Source organism: Artibeus jamaicensis, unplaced genomic scaffold, assembly GCF_021234435.1.
Source record: "Artibeus jamaicensis isolate MK-2021 breed Jamaican fruit bat unplaced genomic scaffold, CSHL_Jam_final scaffold_804, whole genome shotgun sequence".
Taxonomy (NCBI): domain Eukaryota; kingdom Metazoa; phylum Chordata; class Mammalia; order Chiroptera; family Phyllostomidae; genus Artibeus; species Artibeus jamaicensis.
Window position 1 is genome coordinate 2,159,578 of NW_026522055.1, and position 26,369 is coordinate 2,185,946.

The 26,369-nt window shown below is 51.5% G+C and overlaps 3 protein-coding genes, 1 long non-coding RNA gene and 1 pseudogene across 4 annotated transcripts; all 5 read left to right on the forward strand.

Annotated features, from left to right (window-relative positions):
* The first annotated feature begins 558 nt into the window (after positions 1-558).
* On the forward strand, positions 559-1,782 carry LOC128626603 (myeloid cell surface antigen CD33-like; annotated as a pseudogene).
* Positions 1,758-13,717, forward strand: CD33 (CD33 molecule). Its single transcript, XM_053659753.1, is given in 10 exon segments — positions 1,758-1,781; positions 3,276-3,370; positions 6,722-6,780; positions 6,845-7,228; positions 7,427-7,705; positions 7,909-7,956; positions 9,180-9,276; positions 9,554-9,638; positions 13,252-13,363; positions 13,366-13,717. Coding segments are annotated over 10 exon segments (1,224 nt in total). The 5' UTR covers positions 1,758-1,772; the 3' UTR covers positions 13,422-13,717.
* LOC119036194 (uncharacterized) lies at positions 3,378-4,939 on the forward strand. The gene is made up of 2 exons (XR_005079943.2): positions 3,378-4,386; positions 4,488-4,939. It is a non-coding gene; the product is annotated as an uncharacterized LOC119036194 (long non-coding RNA).
* Positions 13,718-19,400: 5,683 nt separating the features above from the next.
* Positions 19,401-20,501, forward strand: LOC119038505 (sialic acid-binding Ig-like lectin 12). Its single transcript, XM_053659680.1, has 3 exons — positions 19,401-19,538; positions 19,605-20,165; positions 20,377-20,501. The coding sequence occupies exons 1-3, from the start codon at positions 19,499-19,501 to the stop codon at positions 20,499-20,501; spliced, it is 726 nt and encodes a 241-aa protein (XP_053515655.1). The 5' UTR covers positions 19,401-19,498.
* A 134-nt stretch (positions 20,502-20,635) lies between these two features.
* Positions 20,636-25,953, forward strand: LOC119036191 (sialic acid-binding Ig-like lectin 11). Its single transcript, XM_053659762.1, has 6 exons — positions 20,636-20,715; positions 21,952-22,203; positions 22,291-22,581; positions 22,879-22,969; positions 23,321-23,381; positions 24,016-25,953. The coding sequence occupies exons 1-6, from the start codon at positions 20,655-20,657 to the stop codon at positions 24,175-24,177; spliced, it is 918 nt and encodes a 305-aa protein (XP_053515737.1). The 5' UTR covers positions 20,636-20,654; the 3' UTR covers positions 24,178-25,953.
* Positions 25,954-26,369: the final 416 nt, after the last annotated feature.

Genomic DNA, 26,369 nt, shown 5'->3' on the forward strand with positions numbered 1-26,369 from the left:
TGACACTTAGGTGCTCACTGAGTGCTTGTGAATGAGTGAACTAGTGAGTGAGCGAGTAAGTGAATGAATGAATGAATGAATGAATAAGTAAATAAATGAGTGAGTGAGTCAATAAATGAATGAATAAGTGACTGCTGCCTTCTCCTCACAGGGATCCCCTCTACCCTTCTTTCCCGACCCTCACAGGAACATTACAAGTCCTACACCCTGTGGGACCCAGCACGACTTCCAAATGAGGCTCTGACTCCTGGAGCTCATGTAGGGGGTTGACCATCCCTTCTGATGGGGCCCCTTAAGAGATTCACGTGTCTGTCCTCAGGGATCCTGTACCTGCTGCAGTCCTGTAGGAGAGCCCATGAGTGGCCAGAACTTGGGGTCAGCGCTCCATCTGCTCTTCTTTTGGGGGGTGGCCAGTATCTCTGGGTGGTGGGTGTTTTCCAGCTCTGTGCAGAGAGGGATGCACTTTTCCTCTGAGGTTCCTCTTTTGTGAACAAATAAGATCTTGTGCTCCTCCCAGCTTCCGTGGTCTCCCCACAGTCCCCCTCCCACCGCCTTCATTCTTTTTTCACCCACAGGAACAGGACACCCTCCTTGTCAGCCATGCTGCCACTGCTGCTGGCCCTGCTGTGGGCAGGTGAGAGGCTGAGGGGAAGGCTATGGGTGGGTGAGGGCAGCTGCTGATCCCGCTTTCCCCACAGGGTCCCTGGCTCAGGATGGAAGATACAACCTAACAGTGCAGGAATCTGTGACGGTGCAGGAGGGCCTGTGTGTCTCTGTGCCTTGCTCCTTCCTTCCACTACTCGCATTTCCACTGGTACATGGTTTACCCTGCTGACGACTACTGGTTCTGGGAAAAAGCTAACACAAATTTAGATTCCCCTGTGGCCTCAAACAACTGAGATTGTGAAGTGCAGGAGACGATCCAGGGCTGATTCCAGCTCCCTGGGGATCCCGGGAACCACAGCTGCTCCCTGGACATCAGACATGCACACAGAAGAGACACAGGAAGATAATTCTTTAGGGTGGACAGAGGGTCCTATGGCAAATATAGTTACAAATGGAACCAGCTCACTGTGCATGTGACAGGTAAGAACAGGCTCCGGTGGAGGCCACAGGGAAGTTGACAGTGGCCCCAGGGCAGGGCTGGGATGGCCCCATCCTGGGAGGAGGACTGGAGAACAGCATGTTGAGGCTCAGAGGGAGGATCTGGACCAAAGTCTGAGGCTTCTCCCAGGGCTGCACATGGGATCCCAACTCCGGATCTCCTGTTCCCCCTTCCCTTCATCAGTTCTCAATAACACACCTGACATCTTCATCCCGGGGACCCTGGAGTCCTGGGAGCAGGGCACGCCCCCCCTCTTCTCCTGGATGTCAGCTGCTCACACCTCCCTGGGCCCCAGGACCCACCTGTCCTCCATGCTCACCCTCACCCCGCAGCCCTAGGACCACGGGACCAACCTCACCTGTCAGGTGCAGTTTCCTGCAGCAGGTGTGACTGTGGAGACAACCATCCAACTCAACGTCACCTGTGAGTGCTGGGTCAGAACAACAGGGTCGCTGAGGGTGTGGGAGCAGGAGAGCCAGGCTGCTGTACAGGTGCCTTTGTCCTGGGGGCCTGGCTGAGAAGGGACCCAGAGGACACAGCCCTGCCCCTCTTGCATTTCTGTTGTCTCTACAGATGGGGGGTTACCTACAAGTGTCTCACCCCATTTTACCCACTCTTCCTCTTCCAGGTGCCCCCCAGAACTCAGCCATCATTGTCTGCTTGGGAGATGGCCCAGGTAGGAAGGAGATCATTGTGGGCTTTAGGGAGCATGGCTTCTTCCAAGTCAAGTCAGGGCCAGGTGTCTCCCTCACACTGGATTCACCCTAAGCACTCTGTTCTTAGGCCACACCCTAATAACAGAGTGCTCCCTCTTTTTCCTCCTCCCCCATGGCTCTGTGAGCAGCTGTCCCATATGCCACCCCCCCAGGACTCTCCTAGCCCCTGTCAGCTGCACCAGGAGAACAAGGCACCACCCGCATGCAGAGCAGCCCCTTGGGCCCCTGATCCTACTTCTCCTGGTCAGTCCCCCCAGGTTCAAGTTTAGTTTTTGTCCTACAGTCTTTAATATCTTTATTCTTATATTTTGTTCTTTATTTTTTTACTTTTTCATGGAACTTAATGAGGTGACATTGGTTAATACTATCATATAGGCTCAGGTGCATAATTCCATCACACAACTTCTGTATATACAGTTGGATAACATTCCATTGTGTGGGTGTTTCACACTCAGCTGTTGATCAGTAGGTAGACGTTTGGGTGTTTCCATTTTTGACAGTGAGAGCACTGCTGTGAATATTGGTTACACTTTTTTTGTTAAAACATATGGTTTCTGGGACATATGCCTGAGAATGGAATTACTGGATCACATGGTAGTGTCTGTGTGTCACTTTAAGAAGAAACTGCAAACTGATCTCTATGGTGGCAGCTCCATTTCAGGTTCCCCAAAGCAAGTATAAGCCTTCCGATTTTTCCCCACAATAATGTGCATTGTTATTCTCCATGAAAAATAGTACAGGTCACTAGTGGGGGCAAAAGGCTATTTCACTGTACCTTTGATTTGCATTTGTGTGCAATAATAATGAGGCCATTTATTTTCTTGTGGAGTTACTGTCCCTTTGTATTCATCTTTCAAGAAATTATTTTCAAGTCCTTTGCCCATTTTTAATGGGATTGCTTGACTTTCTGTTCTTGAGTTGTAGGAATGTTTTTCATTTAAGATATATTATAAATAGATTTTAGAGAGAGGGGAAGGGAGACATAGTGAAAGAGAAACATCAATTTTTTGTTACCCTTATTTATGCACTCATTGCTTGCTTCTTGTATGTGCCCTGACCAGGGATTGAACCCACAACCTGGACACATTGGGATGGTGCTCTAACCAAATGAGCCACCAGCCTGGACTGTAAGAGTTCTTCACATGTGCTGGATCATAAGCATGACCAGATCTAGAATTAGCAAATATTTCTCCCATTAAATGGGTTGGCTTTTCACTTGCTCCATAGAATTAATTAATGAACATAATGTTTTATTTTGATGAATGTCAACTGAGGCCTTTTATTTTCTGTCTCACTGCAGGGAGTCAGGGCAGGTTCAGGGGTAAAGGCACAGGCAGTCCCGCGGCTACTGATTCAGGAAGGCCTGGAGGATGCCCTCCAGGTTCCCAGTGGGACCAAAGGACACAGGACTGCCATTGAGCAGGCGACTCCCTCCTTGTCCCTCTTCCCTGCAGGAAAAACCAGGGCCTGGGACAGTGGTGGTGCTGGTGACCATGGTCAAAGCAGCTGCTAAGACACTATTCTTGCTGCTCTGCCTCATCGTCTTTGTGTGAGCTCTGCCTCAGGTGGGAGGAAGTAGAGGGGAGGGCAAGGGGCATGTGGATGATTCCAGGGCCAGGGCCAGGGACACCGATGTATCAGGGGTTGTGCTGGCAGGAGGGGGTGGGTGAGGACTCACATGGACAGCCTTCATGAGTGTCCAGGCTGAGATGTACCTACTGTGCTCGAGATAATCTTTGAGACTTGCCCTCCCCCACTTCATTCTCCCCACTGTCTCTTGAGAAAGAAACAGGGGATTGGGTCTGCTGTCCATTGCACCCTGATCCAACCAGACTGGAAAAGCTAGGTCTCTTCTCTCAGAGTCAGGTACCACAGGAGGAAGGTGATGAGGCCCACAAGGGGCATGAAAGATGCAAACACAATCTCATATTGATGTCTCAGGTGAGTGACTCAGGATTCTCACTGCCCAACATGCCCCAGACACCACCTCCTGGATGGTCCCTGGGATTGCTCTGTCACCATGTTTTTTTTTTTTTGAGCTGCCATCTTCCTCCCCCAACCCACTACTTTACTGGGTCCTGGTCACACAGATGATACAGTGCCCTCCCTTCCTGCTTAGTGATTCAATAAATCACTAAGTTTTTTTTACCGTTCCTCCTTATCGCAGCTCAGCTCAATGCCCATCTCCACCCCATCCTGACCCTGGTTGTTCCTGGGGCCTCATCTCTTCCTGGGTCTCTGAACCTAATCAAGTCCTGCCTCAACCTCTGTAGTCAACCCAGGCCTCCCAACTGTCTTTGCACACACTTATCCTCCTTGCCCCACATAGTTTGAACAGCAACATTTCTTCTCTGTGTCCGGGATGAGAAACAATCTCCACAGACTGGATTTAGAGCTGGCATAGCCTGTGTCCTGCTGGACTCTCCACTGGATTCCACCCTCTTCCAGAATCTCACACCATCTCCACACCTAGCTGGGCCATGGCCTCTGTGACTCTGAGAGTTTGCACGTGCAGTTCCTTCTGCAGAAATGCCCTTCCCTTCAGATTCTTATATATCTAAGTGTGTGAGTAATTCTTATGTGGTTTTGAACAAAATAATAGTTATTTTTTTATTTATAGCCTCTCTGGTAGTATGACTGAACCCCTACTGTGTGCGATCTTGCAGACACTGGGGATGCAACTGTGAACCCAGCAGCAAAATCCATGTCATCCAGAAGCTGCCATTCTGGAGGCAAGAGAATAGAATTTAAATCAGTGATGACACTACAGCACTGAGTCACAGAAGAGAGGGCCTGTGTTTCAAGACCAGAGAGGGGATTTGAGGGGAATGTTCATTCTGAGAAGCCACCTCTTGACCATCAAGGGACATCTGCGAGTGTGCTGGTGTGACTGATGGAGATGAAGAGATGGTCAGGACTGGAGATGGGCGCATGTGTGACAGTGTGAGAGGGTGACAGCGGTGAGTGAGGACAGGCTCTGGCCACCCACAGAGGAGAGAAGACACAGAAAACACATCGTAACTGGTCTCAGTGATTTGGGGGCTAGAAATTCATGTAAGGAGTAAGATATCTTTTCCCTGTGTCCTTCTAAGTTCTCAACTGAGATCACTGGAACAAAGACTAGGTGTCATATTTTGGGGTCATATGTCCTAACCCCCATGATGAAAAATGAGGTCTGATGTGTGGAAACTCGGTGATTGGTTGGGATGCACATCCTCACAGGCTGCAGGGGAGAGTCCACCTTTGTGATTTCCAGGGGCTGGGGCTCTCAGCTGTCCTTGGTTGGTGTCTGGGTCACTGCAGCCTGTCCCTGCCTGCACTGCCTCATCTTGCTCTAGGTGCAGAAAGTCACCTGCTGTGTCTCCCTTGGAGGACACATGTGACTACATTCAAAGACCAACCTCAACAAGGGAGGATTCTCTCCAGGTCAATATCCTCACCTATGTCCCATTTGCAAAGACACTTTTCCTCATTGGGTAACATTTTCAGGTACCAGGCTCTCTTTGAGTGGCCAATATTCATCCTCTGCCCTGCTCATGTGACCTGCTGCCCAACCATGAATATTCCCACCTGCCCTCGAGACTTGGTTTGCCTTGTTATTCTACATCCTGATGCAGTAGAGAGTCACACTGTGAGCGACACATATCTTGGGGAACAAGAGCTTGCTGTTCTATAAAAGCCACTATTAAGAGAGTTAGAGAAAAAAATTACAGACTTGGAGAAAAATATCTACAATACAGACTTCATGAATGACTTGAATCCAGAATATATTCAAGATATTCATATGAAGCAATGATCAAAAAATAAGCCCCATTGTAGAAAAATAGTTATTAACAGCAACAAGAAACAGAAAGGAACCCACTTACAATTTCATAAATTACTTGAATAGACAATTCTATAAAGACATACAAATAGTCAATAAATACATGAAAATATGTTCAACATTACCAATATGACATAAATTTAAATCAACTCACAAAATGAAGTTTCACCATGACTCTGTAAGTTGACTATTACCAAAAAACTAAAAAATGAAAGAAGAACTGTGGGAGGGAAAAGAAAGAAGCCGACCTCTTCTGATTTGCTCTCCACTGCAAAGCTGTGCTTCTGCTTTGGAAAACAGTCTTGCAGTTTCTCAGCATATTAGATTTTTAAAATACCCCACACTCGTTTTTTTTTGTTTTTTTTTTTTTTTTTTTTTTAGAAAAAACCCAGTATGTGAGCAAGAAATGTGGTCAACTCCCCAGTGACCACATCCTTTCTGTGTTGGGAGGCAGGGGTGTCTGTGGTGGGGACTCTTTCAGGGTCATGGACCAGGTCCACGGGTCCCCTCTTGTTTCGTCTTCACATATCTGACACTTAGATGCTCACCCAGTGTTTGTGAATGAATGAATGAGTGAATGATGAGTGAGTGAATGAATTAGTGAGTGAATGAATGAATGGGTGAGTGAGCACTGTCTTTCTCTTCACAGGGACCCCCCTTTTCCCTTCTGCTCTGACCTTCACAGGAACATTACCAGCCCTACACCCTGTGGGACCCAGCATGTCTCCCACATGAGGCTCTGACTTCTGCTCATGCAGGGGTTGACACTTCCCTCTATTGGGGGGGGCCCTTAGGAGATTCACGTGTCTGTACTCAGAGGTGGGGGTCCACTTATGGTCCTGCAGGGGGTCCCTGAGCGGGGCAGGACTTGAGATGGGCTCCACTTCTGCTCTACTCAGGGCAAGTAGCCAGCATTTCTGGGTTGCTGGGTGTGCATAGGCCCCGAGCAGAGAGGGATGTGCTTTGGCTCTGAGGTTCCTCTTTTGTCAACAGCTCAGACCTCGTGGTCCTCCCAGCTTCCGTGGTCTCCCCACAACCCCCCCTCCAATGACCGCCTACATTCTTTTTCACCCACAGGAACCAAACACCCTCCTTGTCAGCCATGCTGCCACGGCTGCTGGCCCTGCTGTGGGCAGGTGAGAGGATGAGGGGAAGGTTGGGGGTGGGTGAGGGCAGCTGCTGACCCTGCTTTCCCCACAGGGTCCCTGGCTCAAAATGGAAGATACACAGTGATCGTACAGGAGCTGGTGACAGTGCAGGAGGGCCTGTGTGTCTCTGTGCCCTGCTCCTTCATCTACCCGGGGAGCAATCGGCATCACGGCATTCCTGCTTATGGCTACTGGTTCCGGGAAGGGACTAATGAATTACAAGGTCCACCCGTGGCCACAAACAACCAAGATCGAGAAGTGCAGGAGGAGATGCAGGGACGATTCCAGCTCCAGGGGCATCCCAGGAACCACGACTGCTCCCTGGACATCAGAGATGCACAGAGAAGAGACACAGGAAGATACTTCTTTAGGGTGGACAGAGGGTCCTATGGCAAATATAGTTACAAATGGAACCAGCTCACTGTGCTTGTGACAGGTAAGGAACAGGCTTCAGGAGAAGCCACAGGGAAGTTCACGGTGGCCCCAGGCAGGGCTGAGATGGCCCCATCCTTGGAGGTGGATGGGGGAACAGCATGTTGGGGCTCAGAGGGAGGATATGGACAAAGGCCTGAAACATCTCTTAGGGCCACACCTGAGACCATCTCCTGATCCCCTGTTCCCTTCTCTTCATCAGCCCTCAATAACACACCTGACATCCTCATCCCGGGGACCCTGGAGTCTGGCCGCCCCATGAACCTGACCTGCTCTGTGCCCTGGGCCTGTGAGCGGGGCACGCCCCCCCTCTTCTCCTGGATGTCAGCTGCTCACACTTCCCTGGGCCCCAGGACCCACCTGTCCTCTGTGCTCACCCTCACCCCACGGCCCCAGGACCATGGGACCAACCTCACCTGTCAGGTGCAGTTTCCTGCAGCAGGTGTGACTGTGGAGACAACCATCCAACTCAACGTCACCTGTGAGTTCTGGGTCAGAATAGTGGGGTCCCTGAAGGTGTGGGAGCAGGAGAGCCAGGTTACTGTGCTGGTGCCTTTGTCCTGGAGGCCTGGCTGAAAGGGACCCAAAGGACATAGCCATGCCCCTCTTGCACTTCTGTTGTCTCTACAGATGGGGGGTACCTACAATTGTCTCACCACATTCCATCCTCTATTCCTATCCCAGGTGCCCCCCAGAACCCAGCATTTGGTCCCTGCCGAGGAGATGGCCCAGGTAGGAAGGTGCCTCCTGTCCATATGGTGTTGATTGAACAGGTGTCTGTGCCCAGCTGATTCAGAGTACGTCTCCCAAGTTCAACAGAGGGACAGGACACAGTTAGATAGAGGAACTCCCTTTAGGCCTCTTCCCCAATGTCCTTCACTGCTGTCCACCAAGGGTGACCTGCAAGCTCCTCCCTGCCCATCCTAAAGGAGGCTCTTCCCTCAGTCATCCATGCTTGGGGCATTTTGCAGGAGATGCCATGTTCAGAGCAGCTACAGGCCCACAGTGAGGCTGAGCAGGAGGTAGAGGGGTTGTCCCCACACCTGCCCCTCCCTTTCCTACAAGCACATCTGCCACCTGAGGGGACATGTGCAGTCGATGAACCTGCAGTGACTCAGCACCATCACCCACAATCCACAATCTACTCTGGGGTCCACTGGTGGTGCTGGATGTGCTGGGGGTCTGGACTGTGTGTGATGGTCTGTGTCCTCCTTTATAGTATCACACACAGAGTCTTTTCAGTGCTCAGAATAATCTCTTTGGGGTGTTTTGTGACTGCTGGCCTCTCAGCCTTGACCCTGGCCTGTCCCTGGAGCCCAGAGCTTCCCCTGCCCTGTTCCCATTGGTGACAACATCTGGTTCCCATCCACACTGGACAGGGACCTTCTTCAGTCCCTTCACACACGCAGTGCTCAGAAACACCACCCTTACTGTGGGCATGGGGCTCCTGGGAAGCTGGCCAGATGAAACCAAGAGACAGGTTTGGGGCTCCCCAGGAAGTCTGAGAACCTCCCTGATTGTGCCCCTGTCTGGAGGCACGAAGGCCACCTTCGACCCTGAGTGACAGGGCCAGAGGGGATGAGGAGAGAACATTCAGATTGCTTCCCAGAAGGAAGGAGAGGTGGGTCTCTCGGCTTCCCACAGCTCTCTGCGTGTCTCTGCAGGAATGCCCATCAGACCCTGAGACATAAGGTCCTGGGCAGCCAGAGAGCATCTGCTTCAGAGACACCCAGGTGGAGAGCCACCTGGTCTCAGAAGAAATGAGGGGTGCTGTCCAGGAGCATGGGGACTGCCTAGGGGGTGTCTGTAGACCATGCCCTTTATGCTGCAGCTCTGGGGGACCTCAGTGAGGAGCCTGCATGGGAGCTGAGGGGCACCCCTGCCTTCATGCTTCAGGGAAAGGAAAACAGCTGCTTGTTCAGACGGGAGCTCACCCGAGCCTCTCTCCTGTGCAGGGAAACCAGAGACCAGGGCAGGTGTGGTTCGTGGGGCCGTCGGGGGAGCCAGTGTCACTGCCCTGCTGGCTGGCTGCCTCTGCACCACCTACTTCCTGTGAGCTGCCTAGGGTGTGGGTCCCAGGTGCAGAACGGGGGCTGGAGCTGTTGGGAGGCCTGGGGGAGGATGGGGGTGCAGTAGTAGTGAGAATTCAGCCGCTGAGCCAGGCTTCAGTGTGCTCCCAGCTGTGGCCCCAGATGTCCAAGATCAGGAGGACCTGGTTAGAAAGTCTTGTTGTGAAGGTCCCTGGTCTGCTCCACCCTGCACCTGCCCTAGTCACTCACTCCAGCTTTAGAGAGTGACCTCTCATCAAAGACTCTGGCATCTCCCACAGAGTGAAGAGGACCCAGAAAAAGAAAGCAGCCAGGCCAGCAGGGGACAAGGACGACCCCTACACTGACATGGCACCAGCTTCCATGGTGAGTGACCTGGGCATCTGGTGCCCAGCCTGCACCCCCCACCTTCTCCCCAGGGTGGCTGGGCCCATACTAGCACTGCATTTGGGATGTACAAAAATGAGGTCTTCAATGCCCTCCTTGTTTTTGAAAATGTAGATTTTATCATTACTCAGTATATCAGGCCAACACACCTGAGAGACATATACCACCATTTATTGGTCACACTTCCCAAGAGGCAGAAGAGAACCCACCCTACAGGCCCAGGTGGGGCAGCCCAGGGGCTGGTCAGATGCAGATAGAAGGAGAAAGGGGGACACATGGTCATATCCTTGATGGAGGTCTCCCTGGGGAAGGCAAGGTGAGGCAGGGGAAGTAGGCTTAGGCCTGGCTGGTTGGAATAATGTCAGTGGGCTCTAGGGTGTAGGGGCTGCCTCTTGTTACCTGGTACCTGGTCCTGGTGGGATTAGGACAGGAGAGGAAGGGCCTGGGGTGTAAGAGCTCCATAGATGGGGTGGTAGGGACTGTGCCCTTTGGACTGGCTGGATTGCCGTGTGCAAGTCACGTTTGCAGGCAAGTCCTTCCCTATCTTTAGCCTTTGGCCATGTCTGGCAGAAATAGTTTCCCTAGGGGTGCAAAGCCCCTGGTGTCATAACAAAGAAGGATGTGGTTAATACTCCCACAAACATACTCCTGCTGGATCTCCACCTCATCACTGGTCTTCTTGTCCCTGACACCCAATCAGAGACCTGTCCCTGTCCCTCCTAGTCCTGCATCAGCTCCTCCTGCACCAAGATGCTGCAAAGCACGTCTGCACTTCTTCTGAACACAGCTTAGCATGGCCATTCCCTTCAGGCTGAGCTCCCGTCTTAGTCCTTATCCTGCTGATGCTCCCCACCCTGCCCTGCCTCGTCATGCCCCACCCACCACCTCTCCATCTCTCCTTTCTCCCATGCACATTATCATTGCATCTGTGAAAAAGCAAGTCTAAAATACTGTGAGCTAACGAGGCCCAGGCCACTTTGTCTGGCATTTGACGCCAGAAAACCAGAGTCACCTTTAGTGCTTTCTGCCTCCCACACTCACCTGCTCACTTGCCTCTCAGCATCACTGGTGGTCTCTCCCTGCCCTGTCACCTGCCTGGGTCACCCACCTTGTTCCTGCTCACCCTCTGTGCTCTGGCTCTCACTTACGCATTGAACTCTGACCAATGCAGGCACCGAGGTGAGGTCTTTGAGCACGTGACTCACAACACCATACCACTGATCTTTCTCTTCAGCAAATACCTTCCACTTGTCAACTGTTCTGGGCGCTTGGGTAATATCTGCATTTTTACAAATTATTAGGTTACTGATGTAAAACGTCCCTACAGAAAACTCTCTCCTTGGCTTGCTGATGACCATCTTCTCCCTGTATCCTGTCATGGCCTTTTCTGTATGTCCATGCATTTCTGGTGCCTCTTCCTCTTATGAAGATTTAAGTCATTTTGGGTCTTGCCCTAATGACCCCATTTAAAATTGAGTCCTTCTCCAAAGGCCCAAATGCCAAGTTCAGTCCCATTGGGAATCAGAGCTTCAACCCATGAATATGGGGGCACAAGTTAGTCCATATGAAAGCCTGAATCAGGGGAACAACAATGAATTTAGTATAAAGTGGTTGGGTTCTGGATACATTTTGAAGGTGGAGTCAACCAGATTTGCACTTGGACCTGATTTGCCAATGGCATGTGGGGTGCACTAGGGGTGGGAGCAAAGAGAGACCATGGCTCCTACCTCACAGGTGCCATTGGTGTCACAGGTGATTCCACAGACATCATAGCTGTCCAGTGATGCCATTGGACATCAGATGGACCTGCATGTCCATAAGTATCCACAGTCACCAGAAGGTCTCTCATGTGGTCACCCTGAGCAACTTAAAGAACTGAGTTACCATTTCCCAAAATGGCCACCTCCCTGGAGGAGGACAGTGTGAGAGACAAAGCCTTGCTTCAGTCACCATAAGTTTAAGCTGCTTCTGAAATGTTTACCTGAAGATGACAAACAGATGGTCGGAGTCAAGAGCTCAGTAGAGGGCAGGTGGGAAGTGAGGAGATTTGGGGGTCTTCCCCCAATGTCTGATAGTGCATGACACCACTGAGATGAGAAGAAGTCTGCAGACAGAGCTTTGAGACCCTCCCTCACCCCAGTGATTAGAGTCAGGGAGACATGGTGGACACAGAAAGAAGACTGCTGAAGAAAAATGAATGACCAGAAGAGTGCGGGGTCGGATCCAGGTGGCCAGAAGGGAGTCAAACTTCAAGTCAAACTTCAAGGAGGAGACACTGCTCACGTTTTCTCAAATGCTAGTAAGTCTGGTGAGACAGGGTCTGAGAAATGGCCATTTAGATTGAGCTGAGTGGTGTAAGAGCTGATGTGGACAATCATGGGTCTGGAGGCCAGGTGGAGGCACATGTCCTCACTGGAGTGAGTTCAAGAGAGACTGGGAGAAGAGGAAGTGCAAAGCCTCTTGAGAAATGTTAACTTGACAGCCAAGAAAGGAGTGACAAGCTGGACTTGCAATTGGCATCTGATGTGCAGTGAGGATGTTGATTATGTGGGAGGGAGCCTCTGAAGTGTGGGATCAGATAATACCACAGGTAGACAGTGTCAGAATTCAGCCATGTTGTAGGCCACTCAGCTGGTACCAGAGGACTGCCTGGTGTAAGAGGAAAGGAGAGACAAACAGAAGGAGAAGTCAATTTTCATAAACCCTTTCTTCTGTATCCAGTGCCTGGCACGTGGAGACCCCCGACAGCCCAGGGGTTGTGTTCACACACCATAGACATGTGAAAGACGCTTGAGAAGTGCCTAACTTCTTTGAGACTTAGTTTCTTTCTTTTTGAAATAGTTGTATTTTGCACACAGGGCTGTGTGAGTGTTGAGTAGAATTGCAGAGAAACCTCTGCATTGTCCCTCAAGTCCTGAGCTCCTCAACCAATTTACCTTCTTCTTATCTCCAGAATTTTATGGTGATGTCTTGCACAAGTCACAGGGTGTGTGGCTGTGAGTGGAGGGGAGGAGTAGGAAACAAGGGTCAATACCATCCTCTCCGCATTAGAAGTCTACCTATCAATAGCTAGTGTTTCAACAACAGGTTGATCTGCATCTCCCTGTCTCACATTATCATGTATAGAAACAGATAAGAGCTGTGTTTCTTGTATAACTGAAGACATGGGATCTTGAGAAATATTTAATAGCCCTCAGAGAGTGGCTCTGTTGATTGAAATATTGTCCCATATATGGAAAGTTTGAGAGTTTGACCCCTGCTCAGGCATATACCTAGGGTGTGGGGTCCATCCTCAGACAGAGCATGTATGGGAGGAAAACCACGATGTTCTCTCTCACATCAATGTTTCTTTCTCTCTCTCTCTCTCTCTCTCTCTCTCTCTCTCTCTCTCTCTCTCTCACACACACACACACACACACACACACACACACACCAATAAACATATCCTCAGCTAAAGACAAAAAACAGGTACAGGTATTTAATTAAAAAATGGAAGAATGAACAAAGGTCCTGTCACAATCAAATCCACTTCAGGGGATCTCAACACCCCACCAACTCCCTGCTCTGACCCTGTTCTTTGCTCTTCCCACAGGGACACCAGATGAAGCCCATGTTAGACAGCCCTGCTGACCCCACACACTCTACAGAAGACAGCCTGACCTTGGGAACAGAGACAGAGATGTATTACGCCTCCATCAGCTTTCAGAAATGAATCCTCCTCCAAAGGGAACCCACACAGCATACACAGAGATGAGGACCTAGTCAAAAGCCAGCATGTCCATGTGGGAAAGCTCATTCTTGGAGACTGAACGTTTCCATGGGCAGGAAGCACATAAACTACTGTACGTGCATTTCCTGCGATGTCAAAACTGTGTTAGGTGTTGCAATCAGAGGGACCTGGGATCAAGTTCATGCTCTTCCATTAACTATCAATATGACAGCTGGTCAGCCATCTTACTCCTTCATGTCGCCATTCCCTGCTATGTGATTAGGTGTAAGAAGTTCCACCTCACAGGGTTGCTTGAGGATTGAATAAAAGTCCATATGCAGAACACCCAGCAGAGGTCCTGGTGCACTGTGAGAGTGAGTGACATTTCACTTGGAGGCTGGGTGTCTGTCCTGTTCCAGACACTACATCTGCAACATGTCCGCCTCACTCTCTATTCAAATCCCTCCTGTGGGTTTCTTCCCATCATCTCTCTCCACTCCTGAATCTTCCCTTTCCATCCTGCCTACCTGCCACTAGTCCTGCTATAAGCAAAACCATGTATTGACATCTATAGAATTTCCTAAGACTCAGAGCTGACCAAAATCAAAATACTGCGCTATCTCCCCAGCCCAGAAGAACACTTTACAAGGCTTCAACTTGTTATTCTAGGTCAGGAGTCAGGAAAAAACTTTGTTTTTTAGAAAGCAAATTTTTAGGCTTTGCAAGCTGCGTGGTCTCTGTTTCAATGATGCAATTCTGTTTGCAGGGCAAACACAACCATAGACAATCTGGAAATAACTTAATGTCATGGGTTCACAACATTTTATTTGCAAGGGCAAGCAGCCCCCTGTGTAGTGTTCTCCCCTCTGTTCAAAGTGATACTTAATCTCACCTGGTCTACTTCTCCATCACCATATTCTAAGCTGTCAATCACTCAAGCCAGTCTCTGAAGACCCTTGTTGTGATGCACTTTTGTCTGTCTTTGAGCATCCATGTCCCTCCTCCAGGAATGCTCCTCACCATGTCATCCTCTGCTAACACCTTCTTAGCCTTCAAAATTACATGTCTTCACTGAGATGGTGGAGGAAAGCAGGACTCCATAATCTTCCTCCTGAAAACCCTGACATTTTTTTCATTATTTTCCATCCTGACCTGAGAATGTTTTTTTACTCCTTTGGGAGAGGGAGAAACACTGATTGGTTGCCCTTCTCATACATGTCGCAACAAGGGTCTGAACCTGCAACCTGGGCATGTGCCCTGACTGGGTCTCAAACCTGCAATCTTTCAGTCTACAGGATGATGCTCCAGCCAACTGAGTGATGACAGCCAGGGCAAGATAACTAGTGTTTGAACTTAAAATCAAAGCAAACACGGACCAAAAATTTCCTGTAGCACTAAAACCATGGCAGGGAAGAAGATGCATCATAAGTTCATAAACTGACCCCTAAGGACAAGTGTAGTGTAAAACAATGTCTAATCCCTAAAACCCACTGCTGGGCACCCAGAAAAACAGCCGAGTCATAATTCTGTTCATGATAATATGAGGCAGGAGGATGCAGATCAACCCGTTGTTGAAACACTAACAACTGATAGGTAGACTTCCAATGCAGAAAGGATGGTGTTGACCCTTGTTCCTTACTTCTCCCCTCCACTCACAGCCACACACCCTGTAACTCGTGCAAGAGGCCACCAGAAAATTCTGGAGATAAGAAGAAGGTAAATTGGTTTAGGAGCTCAGGACTTGAGAGACAATGCAGAGGCAGGGCCTCTCAGTGCCCAGACCCAACAGAGGACCGATGCTCAGCTCATTGTTTCTCAAATGCTGACTGAGAATCAGGAGGCGGCCAGGTAGGTGCCTCCCTCTCCAGGTCCCCCTGACAATACCTCTGAGTCCAGCAAGAGGGGCCAATAGGAGCCAGGAAGTGTGTCCTTTCCCCGTGGGGACTGAGAGTATCCCCTTATGTCCAGAAGCACAGGGTGGGTGGAAAGAACTGGATAAAGTCTCCAGCATAGTGTCTAGTATTCCTGACCCTCACTCTTCTCCTTTGTCAGTTGAGAGGGCCTCTCACTTTGAGACTTGTTGTGTAGGTTTTGTTTCTTTTGGTGCAGCCGGTATGAAGACAGTTACTTAGGAGTCATGGGGTGGGGGGAACAGAGTCTCTGCAAGCACATCCTCCTGCCTGTGGCTCAGCCGGGTGGGGCAGACAGACATCATCCCCAGGACAGACAACGCCTGAGAGTGAACAAGAGAGAGGGGAGCTGGAGCAGAGAGAGCAGCCCAGCCCTAAGACCCCAGGTTCTTGGCTCCACCCCAGGCCTATCCACCTTCACACCCTTTCCCCTTCTGGCCCCAAACTGGGACATAAGCCTCTGGGGTCAGGCCCTTCTGCAGAGTTGGGAGGCAGGAACCTGAGGTCTCCTCGGGACATGCTTTCGGCACCATGGACAGCGACAGCTGCCTGACTGAGTCTCCCTAGGGTTCAGCGCTTCCTTGTGTATTGAGCGCCCCCTGGAGGCCAGCCATCTATCAGGCGCAGGGGAGAGTGGGAGGGCCTGGGTGAGGTTCTGCGGACCTCCTAGGTTAGTGATGCTGGTCACGGGTGTCTGGACCTCCAGGGTGCCGCCTTCCTCAGACGTGGGCCCTTCCCCCATAAGGAAGTCAACTGTGTAATGGATGCTGTGCTAACTCATTAGATGGGAATAACGAAGCCAGACTCGGAGCATCACCGGACGAGAGCATTCACCACTCAAAGTGGGGTCCTCCTGACACTTTACAGCTGTTCCAAGACCTGAGGAGAAATCAGGTTTGCTTTTAGCTTTTTATCTGTGCCTCAGCCAGCTGAATACCTTCAAGCACGCTTTCTAATCTTTCCCCATCCGAACTGATTACTCTTACAGTCCAGGACAGGCTTTCCTTTATTCTGGGTTTCTCACATTTCTGTCTTTCTGTCTGCAGCCTTCTGGTCTTTGCCCATCTGGTATCAACCACCGCAGACTCCCAGCCCCACTTCTGCCCAGACACTTCCTGCAGTTACTCACCCAGGCTGGCCTTGAGCCCTAGAGTGAAAGAGTCACAGGAAGTGAAGTAAGTAGATTTATATGTTATATAGATTGGTGATAAGGAGTTTGCAGGAAAACAAAGCAGGAAAGTTATGTAGAAAATATGGGGTGGATTACATTCTTCATGGTGTTGATTGAGGATGTCACTTTTGAGAAGCTGAGCTTTCAGTGTGCACACATGCACACTCACCACAGGTGCCTCCCAGTCACACACACCTCTCAGATGTGCACACAATTCACACAGAAACCACAGACACACATATACACACAGGCACACACAGAGGTCACAGATACTCATATGCACACAATAATCTACAGACAGACCTGCCTCAAATATGCAACACTTCTAAAGAACACACACATACACAAACACAACAGGTCTGAACCCCCATGATTCTCACACAGGCAGCTTTGCAGGGGAAGATTCAGGCTGATGGTCAAGCCAAGCAGACCCAACATCCCAGCAGAAAGGAAGGTCAGGGATGCTCATGACTCTAGGTTCTTCTCTGCCATTTCACTGGCCTTGTCATTCTCAGAAGCCACCACCTGCCATCCGATGTCACCACACCCCTAGTCCCTGAGCCTGTGGTCCAGTGGTCCCTGCAGCCTCATCCCCCCTCCCCACCAGCCTGTGAGGCAATTACAGTTGTGTCCACACTGAGACCAAGCACTGGGAGATGGGCAAAGAAGGGGGGAAGGGGGATACATCTCTCCACATTTGGAAAGACTGAGACCTGAAGCCAGGACAGGTGGGAAGTGAAGTGGATGCACGTGAAAGGAGTGAGGGGCAGGAGAAGAAAAGAAAGTGGGAGGAGGAAGCAGGAAAGCAGCAGGTGGAGGAGAAGAAAGTGGAGGTGAGGGGGAAGGGAATGGGAGATGTGGAGGAGAGAATGGGGGAGGGGAGGAGTCAGATTCCCTTGGATCCTGGAGCAGACAGGCTGAAGGACTGACCAAAGAAGTAGGATACAGCGGGACCCCCTCTCTACCCCACTAGCGTCTCTGGCTGGCTCTGTTCCTGATCTATCAAATGGGATGACTTGCTTCCCATACAACCCTGCTCCCCTTCGACCCCCCAGCTCACCTGCCCCATCCTCCAGGACCACCCTCTGTCCCTTCACGGGTTCACCCAGCCCACCTTCCCTTTGTGTCAGCCCTGACCAGCCAGGCTGTTACTCCGTCCCCGCCCCCAACTCCAGGTCCAGCAGGGTCTGCCTCACACAGACCAGTCTCCAGAACACCCCACTCCACAGAAGGGAGGCAGGAACCCAGGGTGCAGGCGCAGTGACGGGCCTCTCCAGCAGAGGGAGCCGCCTGAGCAAAGCACACAGGACTGGTCCTGCACTGGAGACAGGAGAAGCGGGTGGCTGGGCTGAAGCTGCAGCCATGCAGAGTGCAGAGCTGGTGGAGGCGAAACAGGGGTTTCCTCGCGGGGTATCCTCGCAGGGTTTCCTCCCCTTACCAAGTCCTTCCCCTCCCTCTCCTCCTCACACCCGCAGAACAGCCCCGTCCTATAGACCAGCCCCGTATGGACGGTGTCCAATGTGGGCCAGCCCAGGCCACTCCACACACTTCACTTGGGGGAAACCCCGTGTTCCCTGGCTCGGGCTGTCATAACACAGTTCCGCCTCTAGAGGCATAAACCACAGCAAGTCATATTCTCATAGTTCTGGAGACAGGAAGTTCAACCTCAAGGTGTTGGTATGACTGGTTTCCTCTGAGGCTTCTCAGCTTGGATTGCAGATGGTTCTTCCCCTGAGGTCTCTCCTCTGTGTGTGTCTGTGCTCAAAATTCTCCTTCTAAGGACACCAGTCCTATTGGATTAGGGTCTGCCCTAGTGACCTCATTCTACCTTCACTTCCCGGAAAGATCTCATGTACAAAACCAGTTACATTCAGCAGTAGTGGGGTGATGAAATGAGCAGGTAAAATTTGGGGGTGACAGAATTCAGCCCACAGCACCTTGTGAGCCTGGGCGTCCGACTGTGCACAGGCAGTGAGGCCTTTCCCCAGGCAGCACAGTGAGCAGGAGGGAGCCAGGTTGGAGCCCAGGGCTGTCTGGCTGCAGAGCCTGCAACACTGGCCCCACCCTGGAGGCCTCCACTCAGGAAGCCCAGGGCTGAGATGGCCATCAGGGGATGTCCACTAAGGGCCAGACTCAGAGTGACCACTGAGGACCTGTCAAAGCCAGCACCTGCCCTTACCTAGGGTTCCCCACAGACGACCAGGTTTGAGGACTGAGAGGCCTCCCTGTGACAGATGAGGAAAGTGAGGCTTGGAGGACAGAAGAGCCAGGCCCACCTGACTCCAAAGGCATCTGCTGGCATCTTGCACTCAATCAACTCCAGGGATGCCCGGGCAGGGGGGCTCCCAGCAGGCCAGCTGAGGACCACCTGTGGGGTCACAGGCTGCTGACCGCCTATGTGACCTGGTTTCATGCACTCTGGCCATTCTCACCTGGCAGCTCACTGTCAACTGGGCAGAGAAACTGGGTTTCCTACTCACCCCAGTCTGTGCTCCCACAAACACAACATGGACCACCGGGAGCTGGCATGGCCTGGGGCCCCTCTGTCTCCTCCGGTGTTAGGGTCACTCTCAGGGACAGGTACAAAGGCTGCCACTGTCTCCACTTTGACTCCACGCCCCAGAGGGAGTAGATGCTCTGGAGGACTGTGTGTTCATTCATTCGTACATCACCACCTGTCTCACCTGGAGGGCTATGGCACATTTCATGCCTCACCATTCCTGTCAGCCCCTCCTGAGTCCCACCCCCAGGGGACTGATCCTGCGTATTGTACAGAAGCTGTGTCTGCTTTTCTGAGTGGACAGCAGTGACAGAGGGACAGGCAAGGACATGGAGTTGAGAGTGGTGGGGTGGGTCTTCCTTGGTGTGTGGGGACCTCACGGGGATATTGTGTGGAAAGTGGAAGTGCTTATTCTCCAAGGGCAGGGCCAGCTCTCCCACTGGGGCTGCCCACTTCCTCATCACAGATCGTCACCTTTCTCCCTTCCCCCTGGCTTCCTGTTGGGACTTCCTCTCAGTCCTGTGACACCAAGACCCTGACACCCCAGAGATGCTGCTGCTGCTGCTGCTGCTGGCCCTGCTGTGGGCAGGTGAGTGCCCCAGGGGGAGCCTGTGGGCTGGGGTGGAGGCTGTGGCTGACTGGTCTTTCCCTACAGGGTCCCTGGCTCAGGATGAAGGATTCTGGCTGCAAGTGCCGAGGTCTGTGACGGTACAGGAGGGCCAGTGTGTCTCTGTGCCCTGCACCTTCTTTTACCCCCAGGATGGCTGGAAGGAGTCTACCCCTGCTTATGGCTACTGGTTCCGGGAAGGGGCCGACACAAACAAGGATGCTCCTGTGGCCACAAACAACCTCAATCATAAAGTGAAGAATGAGTACAGTGGCCAATTCTACCTCGTTGGGGACCCACAGACCTACAACTGTTCCCTGCACATCAGAAACGCACAGAGAAGGGGCACAAGGAGATACTTTTTTCGGGTGGAGAGGGGATCCTCTGTGAAATACAATTACATACACAACAAGCTTTCTGTTCAAGTGACAGGTAAGAAACAGGGACAAGGTGAGGACACGTGTCTGGGTCCTGAGGGCTTCTGGGCTAGGACAGAACCTGATTCTCCTCATCCTGGGAAGGACTCAGGGACACCAATGGGGCCTGGACCCTGGGGCTGGCCTGGCACTGAGGCCGCAGTTAGGGGCACACCTGGGGACCCCTCCCCCAGTGCTTTGGTCTCTCTCTCTCTCTTCTCCAGATCCAGTACCTGACATCCACATCCAGGGGACCCTGCAATCTGGCCGCCCCAACAACATTACCTGTACAATGTCATGGGACTGTGACAGAGAGACACCACCCGTCTTCTCCTGGATTGGGGACAACTTTACACCCCTGGGTCTCAGGACTCCCAACTTCTCAGTGCTCACCCTCACACCAGGGCCCCAGCACCACGGCACCAACCTCACCTGTCGGGTGGAAATGCCTGGTGGTGAGACCAGGGAGAAGACCGTCCAGCTCAATGTGACTTGTGAGTACCCACCCAGTGAGGACACCAGTCCTTGAGGATGGATGGAGTTGGGGACATAAGGTTGAACCGTGGAAGCGGGGCCTGGGGAGAAGGAAGGAGGACACCCAATTTCACCCGTGTCCTGTGTATCATGTTCGTGGGCGGAAAGGGCCAATGCCCACCATTCTGCCACTGATAAGGGAACAATTATGTCTGTCTGTGCAGATGCTCTCCGGAACCTGACCATTGTGTCCTTGACAGAAGGCACAGGTAAGGAGAATCTTCTCCTGTCTGGGGAGTGGAAGGGGGTCTCCCTGTGCCCTGCAGAGCAGAGCTGGGATTTCAGAGCTCAGGTGGGAGAAAGAGTCAGGCCAGATAAGGAGACAGTAGGGGTGAGACACCCCTCACTCATTCCTTGTTGGCTCACAAACTGGCCTTTCCGGCCCGGACCCCCTCACGGGACACTGCATGAGGTTCTCAGATGTACAGCACTGTGGCCAGACATTCATAGAACTTACAAAGGTATAAGTTTAGTTCCCCCTGGCACGACCCATAGTTATTACAATGTCATTCACTATATTCCCTCTGCTGTACTTTATATCCATACTACTTTTATAAAGGGCAATTTGCAATGTTATTTTTAAAATTTCCCTTGATTTCTGCTAGTAGCCTCATGTAAACGCCCCCAACATGGCCACTCAGTCAGGCCTCACAGGACTACTTGCTACTCTGGGAGCAGGCAGGGCAACGCGCCACCCTGGTGGTAGTTGTGCTGTGTGCCATCCTCCCACAGTGTCCACCACACCAGCACCATCACCTGGCCAGCTCCCTCCCCTTCTTGTGCTCTACTTAACCTCTCCTCCTCCAGGAAGCCCTCCCTGACCTGCCAGTCTCATTCAAGTCCCGTCCTCAGGGCTCCCTCAATGCAGTTAATCCCCCATCACAAAGTGGGTCTTACTGCTCTGTGATAACCCCCTTTTGGGGCATCTCATCCATGAGACTGTGAGCTGTGAGACACAGCTGAATTGGGCAGGTCATGGTGTACCACTGTTGACAGACATGAATGTCAAGGTTCATACAGAGAAATCTGGGGTCTGCATTGGCACTGGTGGCCAAGGCAGGAGGCCTGGGGACCTGGGTGGTCCAGCCAAACACTCAGCAGTCTCTTGCTGAGGCTGTGGTGTCTGCCCATAGCCCTGTCCCCTTGAGGCTGAGCCCACACGGTACACCCCATGAGATTATGGAAGAGAAGAAACTGATGTACATAATCTAATGAGGGGAGAGAGGGATAGAGAGCACAGAGATGATGAGAAAGACTGAGACAGAGGGAAATATGGAAACAAAAAGAGAGAGAGAAAGAGAGAGAGACATATGGATAATGAAGAAGATGGAGAGGGAGAGCCAGGGAGAGGCAGAGCCACAGAGGCAGACGTGCAGATGGGGAGAGAAGGAGACTGAGGGAAACCTAACCAGAACTGGGGCTTGACTCCCTCTCTGTCTTTCCAGTTGCTGAAGTTCTGGCCAATGGCTCATCTCTCCAAGTCCAGGAGGGTAAGTCCCTGCATCTGGTGTGTAAAGCTGACAGCAACCCGCCCACCAGTACAAGGTGGACCCAGGGCAGCCTGACCCTGGAGTCCACAGACCCAGGGGTCCTGAAGCTGCCCCAGGTGCAACTGGAAGACCATGGGAAATACATCTGCAGAGCTCAGCAGCTTGAGTCAACCTCTCTGGAAGCCTCTGTGACCCTCCATGTGAAAAGTGAGTAGGAACACACCTGTGGGCAGTGCCCTGGGGTCTTGAGAAAGAGAGAGGCTCCTCTGATCCCTCCCCTGTTTCTACCCACAGACCCCCCACAGCTGCAGGGACCCTCCTGCTCCTGGGATGATGGGGGTCTGCACTGCACCTGCTCCTCGAAAGCCCAGCTGACCCCCTCACTGCGCTGGTGGCTGGGGGAGGGCCTGCTGGAGGGGAACCACAGCAATGCCTCCCACACAGTCACCTTCCACTCAGCAGAGCCCTGGGCCAACAGCTCCCTGAGTGTCCGTGGGGAGCTTACATCCAACCTCAGGCTCCGATGTGAGGCCCAGAACGCCCATGGGAAGGAGACAGGGACTGTCCTGCTGCTGCCAAGTCAGGGTATGCCTGGTGAAGCCCAGGGAGGGGGTGCACAACCCTGGACCCTAGAACACACTGAGTGGGAGGGAAAGTGGCCCGACTCTATGCAAAGGGGAACTGGAGTCCAGGCCCCAAAGACATGTGGCTGGGGGTGGGGGGAACCGGGGGACCTAGTGGCTGCAGTCATATGAATGGGTGGGGGACAAAGGAGTCCTGGATGGGACTGGGCACACTGGTCAGCATGGGTTTGAAAAGGCGGGGTGCTCAGATACCTGCTTAGGGAAAGAGGAGCTCACCCCAGGTGTCTCGTCTCTGCAGGGAGACCAGGACATAGGACAGGAGTGATTCAGGGGGCTGTCGGGGGAGCTGGTGCCACAGCCCTGCTGGCCGTCTGCCTGGGCTTCATCATGTGAGTGGGTGGTGACCCCAGGCTGGGCAGAGGCCTCAGGAGACGGAGGTGGTGGTGTGTGGGGGTGGGGACCCAAATAATCTCCAAACCTGAAAGCCCAGAGTGGTAACAAGGTGGTCAATCCAGGAAGAGGTGCCACAAGTTGATGCGGTGACAAGAAGCCAGCCTCCTGGCACCTTGGCCAAGTGCACTGTGTTCCCAACACCTGGTTGCAGCCGTCTGGGAGGAGGGGCGTGTGCTCCTGTCCTGGTCCCTGCAGCCAGGCCTCAGCCTCCACACCTGCCTCAATAAGCCCTGCCAGGCCCCCAGGTGGGAGCCCACTGGACTGACAGGCCCCGTCTCTCTCCTCAGACTGAGGATCTGCAGGAAGAAATGGGCAGAGAAGGCAGAGAGCCAGGAAGGCACCTCCCAGGTGAGTGCCGGGGGCCATGTTCCACCCAGTGCTTCTGTGGTGAACACAGGAGCTCCTCCTCTGTCCCCAAACTGGGCCCTTTCCCAGGTTTCCTGGCAGAGCCCCTCAGATCTGAGGACTGTCCTCTCCTGCATCTCCCAGAATCTGCCATTGGCCAAGTCATGTCCCATTTTTCTTGGAGCAAGGCCCTTCTCCTTTGCTTCCTGTCTGGCCAAGCCCTCAACCACTACCCTGGGTCCCTGACTCCACCTCCCCTCCCCGAACATTCCCCTCACAGCCGTGGTGCTCCCACCACTAACATCAATGAGTCCAACAGAAATGTGATACAAACAACGTTTATAACTTACAATGAAAAAGTAGGAAGGAACACGAGATCAGCTTGCCTATCTGTAAAGTGGGATAACAGTCATATCCATGGAGAGAGGTCATAAGGTTTATGTGAGATTAGTAATAAAAACAAGCTTTTATGATAAAATTTGTTAATGGTACAAATGAATAAACGAGTGATTGGGTGAGGGAATGAATCCTCAGGAAATGGGTGTGAAATGGACAAATGAATGAGACCCCCAAGCCCCAATTACCCATCTCCAGACCCCAAAGGCCAGCTCAGACACCCCTCTCTCCTCCCACTCAGGGTCACCTGAATGCACCCTCCTCCCAACACCTGCCCCCAGCACCGGCCGCCTCCCCCTCTGAGCATGAGCTCCATTACGCTGCTCTCAGTTTCCACAACATGAAACCACACAACCCTCAGGCCCAGGAGACCCCGTACTCTGACGTCAAGCTCCGGAAATGATGGTGCACACCCACCTGCAGTAGCTGGTTGGGGAGCCCAGAGAAAGCATCTCTGCAAAGAAGGTGTGTCAGGGTCTGATTCTTAAACAGTTAACAGCCCTCTGAGCCAAAGGTCATGAATGGAAACCTGAAGTTCTTTGGAGTGGCTGAGATTGCGGAGATTTCTGGGTTTGAATCCAGGCCCAACTACTTACTGAGGGTATTCCAGGAGGCAAGTCACTTCACCTCTGTGTGCCTCAGTTTCCTGCTCTGTAACATGGGGGATAATTTGATGACCTACATTGTTAGGTGAGAAGACATGCACCATTAAGGACATTGTTATGTGCTAAGTTCACCTCAGGATGGAACAGAGATGTCACTTTCGACTCTACCTCTATCTTCTGTTTGGCTGACAACTTTTAAGAACATGTGTTATCTTCTTTGGGTGGAGAGGAACTTGTATTATTTAAAAATATTTCTCTTCCTAAATGTAACTCCCTGGTAGGAGAAGATATTTCCCAGTACATGTATGTAACCAAAGGTTCATCCAGAGTAAATAAAGACTGTGTAAAGATCTTCCAAAAATCAACAAGAAAAAGGCAGACCACCCAAGAGAAAAAAACGGGATATGCTAATGGACAATAAGCACCTAGGAAGGCGGCAGGCTTCAGTAGTGGTCAGGGGACTGCAAACAGAAACTGTGGTGCTGTACCACCACACAGCCACCACACTGGGGAAAATAATAAAATACCAGGTGCTGAGAACATTGCACTGAGTGAAGAAAGAGCCAGTCACAGAAAGACAGGTACTGTGATCCCAGCTACACACTGTATCTGCAGCCATTAAACTCTGAGAAACAGAGGTCACAGGGCCCCTGAGGAGGGAACATGGGAAGTCTGTGCAGAGTTTCTGTTTTGGAAGATGAAGAGGTTCTAGAGAATCATGGACAATCACGTGGGGAGACTCAACACCACTGTGCTGTGCACTTAAAAATAGTGAAGGATTTTGTGTTTTTAACCACAATAAAGAAAAGTAACATATAGTGGCTTCCAAGGGCCTGAGACTGGGGGACTGGGTGGGCTGTTTGTGTTGAACGGGTACAGAATTTCAGTTCAGGATGAAGAAGAAGTTGTAGAGGTAGAAGGTGTTGATAGTTGCACAAAGTGAATGTACTTAAGGCCACTAAACTGTACATTTAAAAATAGCTCAGGAGTAAGTTTTATGTTGCACATGCCTTATAGTGATAAAAAGTTTTCAAAGACGACCAAATGTTCATCGGGATGTGGAGCTCGGAGACAGGCTGGTGGGGAGGAGACTGGGACGACCTCTTGGGAAACACTGAGCATACAAGCCAGCAGTTCCACTCCGGGGGTCTGCCCTAACACAGATGTGTGCAAATGCTCCTGAAATGTGCACCTGGAGGTCCCCAGCAGCACTCCCTGTGAGGGCTGAGCAAGGCAACCTCCCCGAATTTTCATCAACGGGTCCACATAGTGCAGATTATTTACACAGTGGAAGAAGCAAATAAGAACTCCACACCATGTGTGTGAATCCTACCTCCACATTATGTTGAGGAGGGAACCCAGACACAGAGTATGCACTGTGTGATACTGTTGACATGAGGTTCAGAAGCAGGCAAAACTCATCTTTGGGCCCTGGCTGGTGTAGCTCAGTGGATTGTGCATGGGCTACAAACCAAAGGGTTGCCAGTTTGATTCCCAATCAGGGCACATGGGTTGCAGGTGAGGCCAGGTCCCCAGTAGGAGGCGTGCAGGAGGCAACCACACATTGATGTTTCTCTCCTTCCTTTTCCCCCTCCCTTCTCCTCTCTAAAATAAATAAATAAATAAATAAATAAAATACTATAATTTTAAAAAAAATGTGTGACCTACCAGTACATGCTTCAACATGGTTGAGCATCAGAAACATGCTACATGAAAGACACCAGGCAAGAAACATTACATATTATGTGATTCTAACACACAGCATCCCAAATAGATTAACCAATAGAGACAGAAGGCAGATTAGGAGCAGCCAGGAGCTTCAGGGGAGACCCAATGGGGAGCGACTGATTCACGGGTATGGGGTTTCCTCCGTTCGGGTGATGGAAACAGTTTTGGGACAAGATAGAGATGGCAGTTACACAACATTGTCAATGTGCTAAATGACACTAAATTGTTCACTTTGGAAATGGTTAGTGTTATGTTACGTATT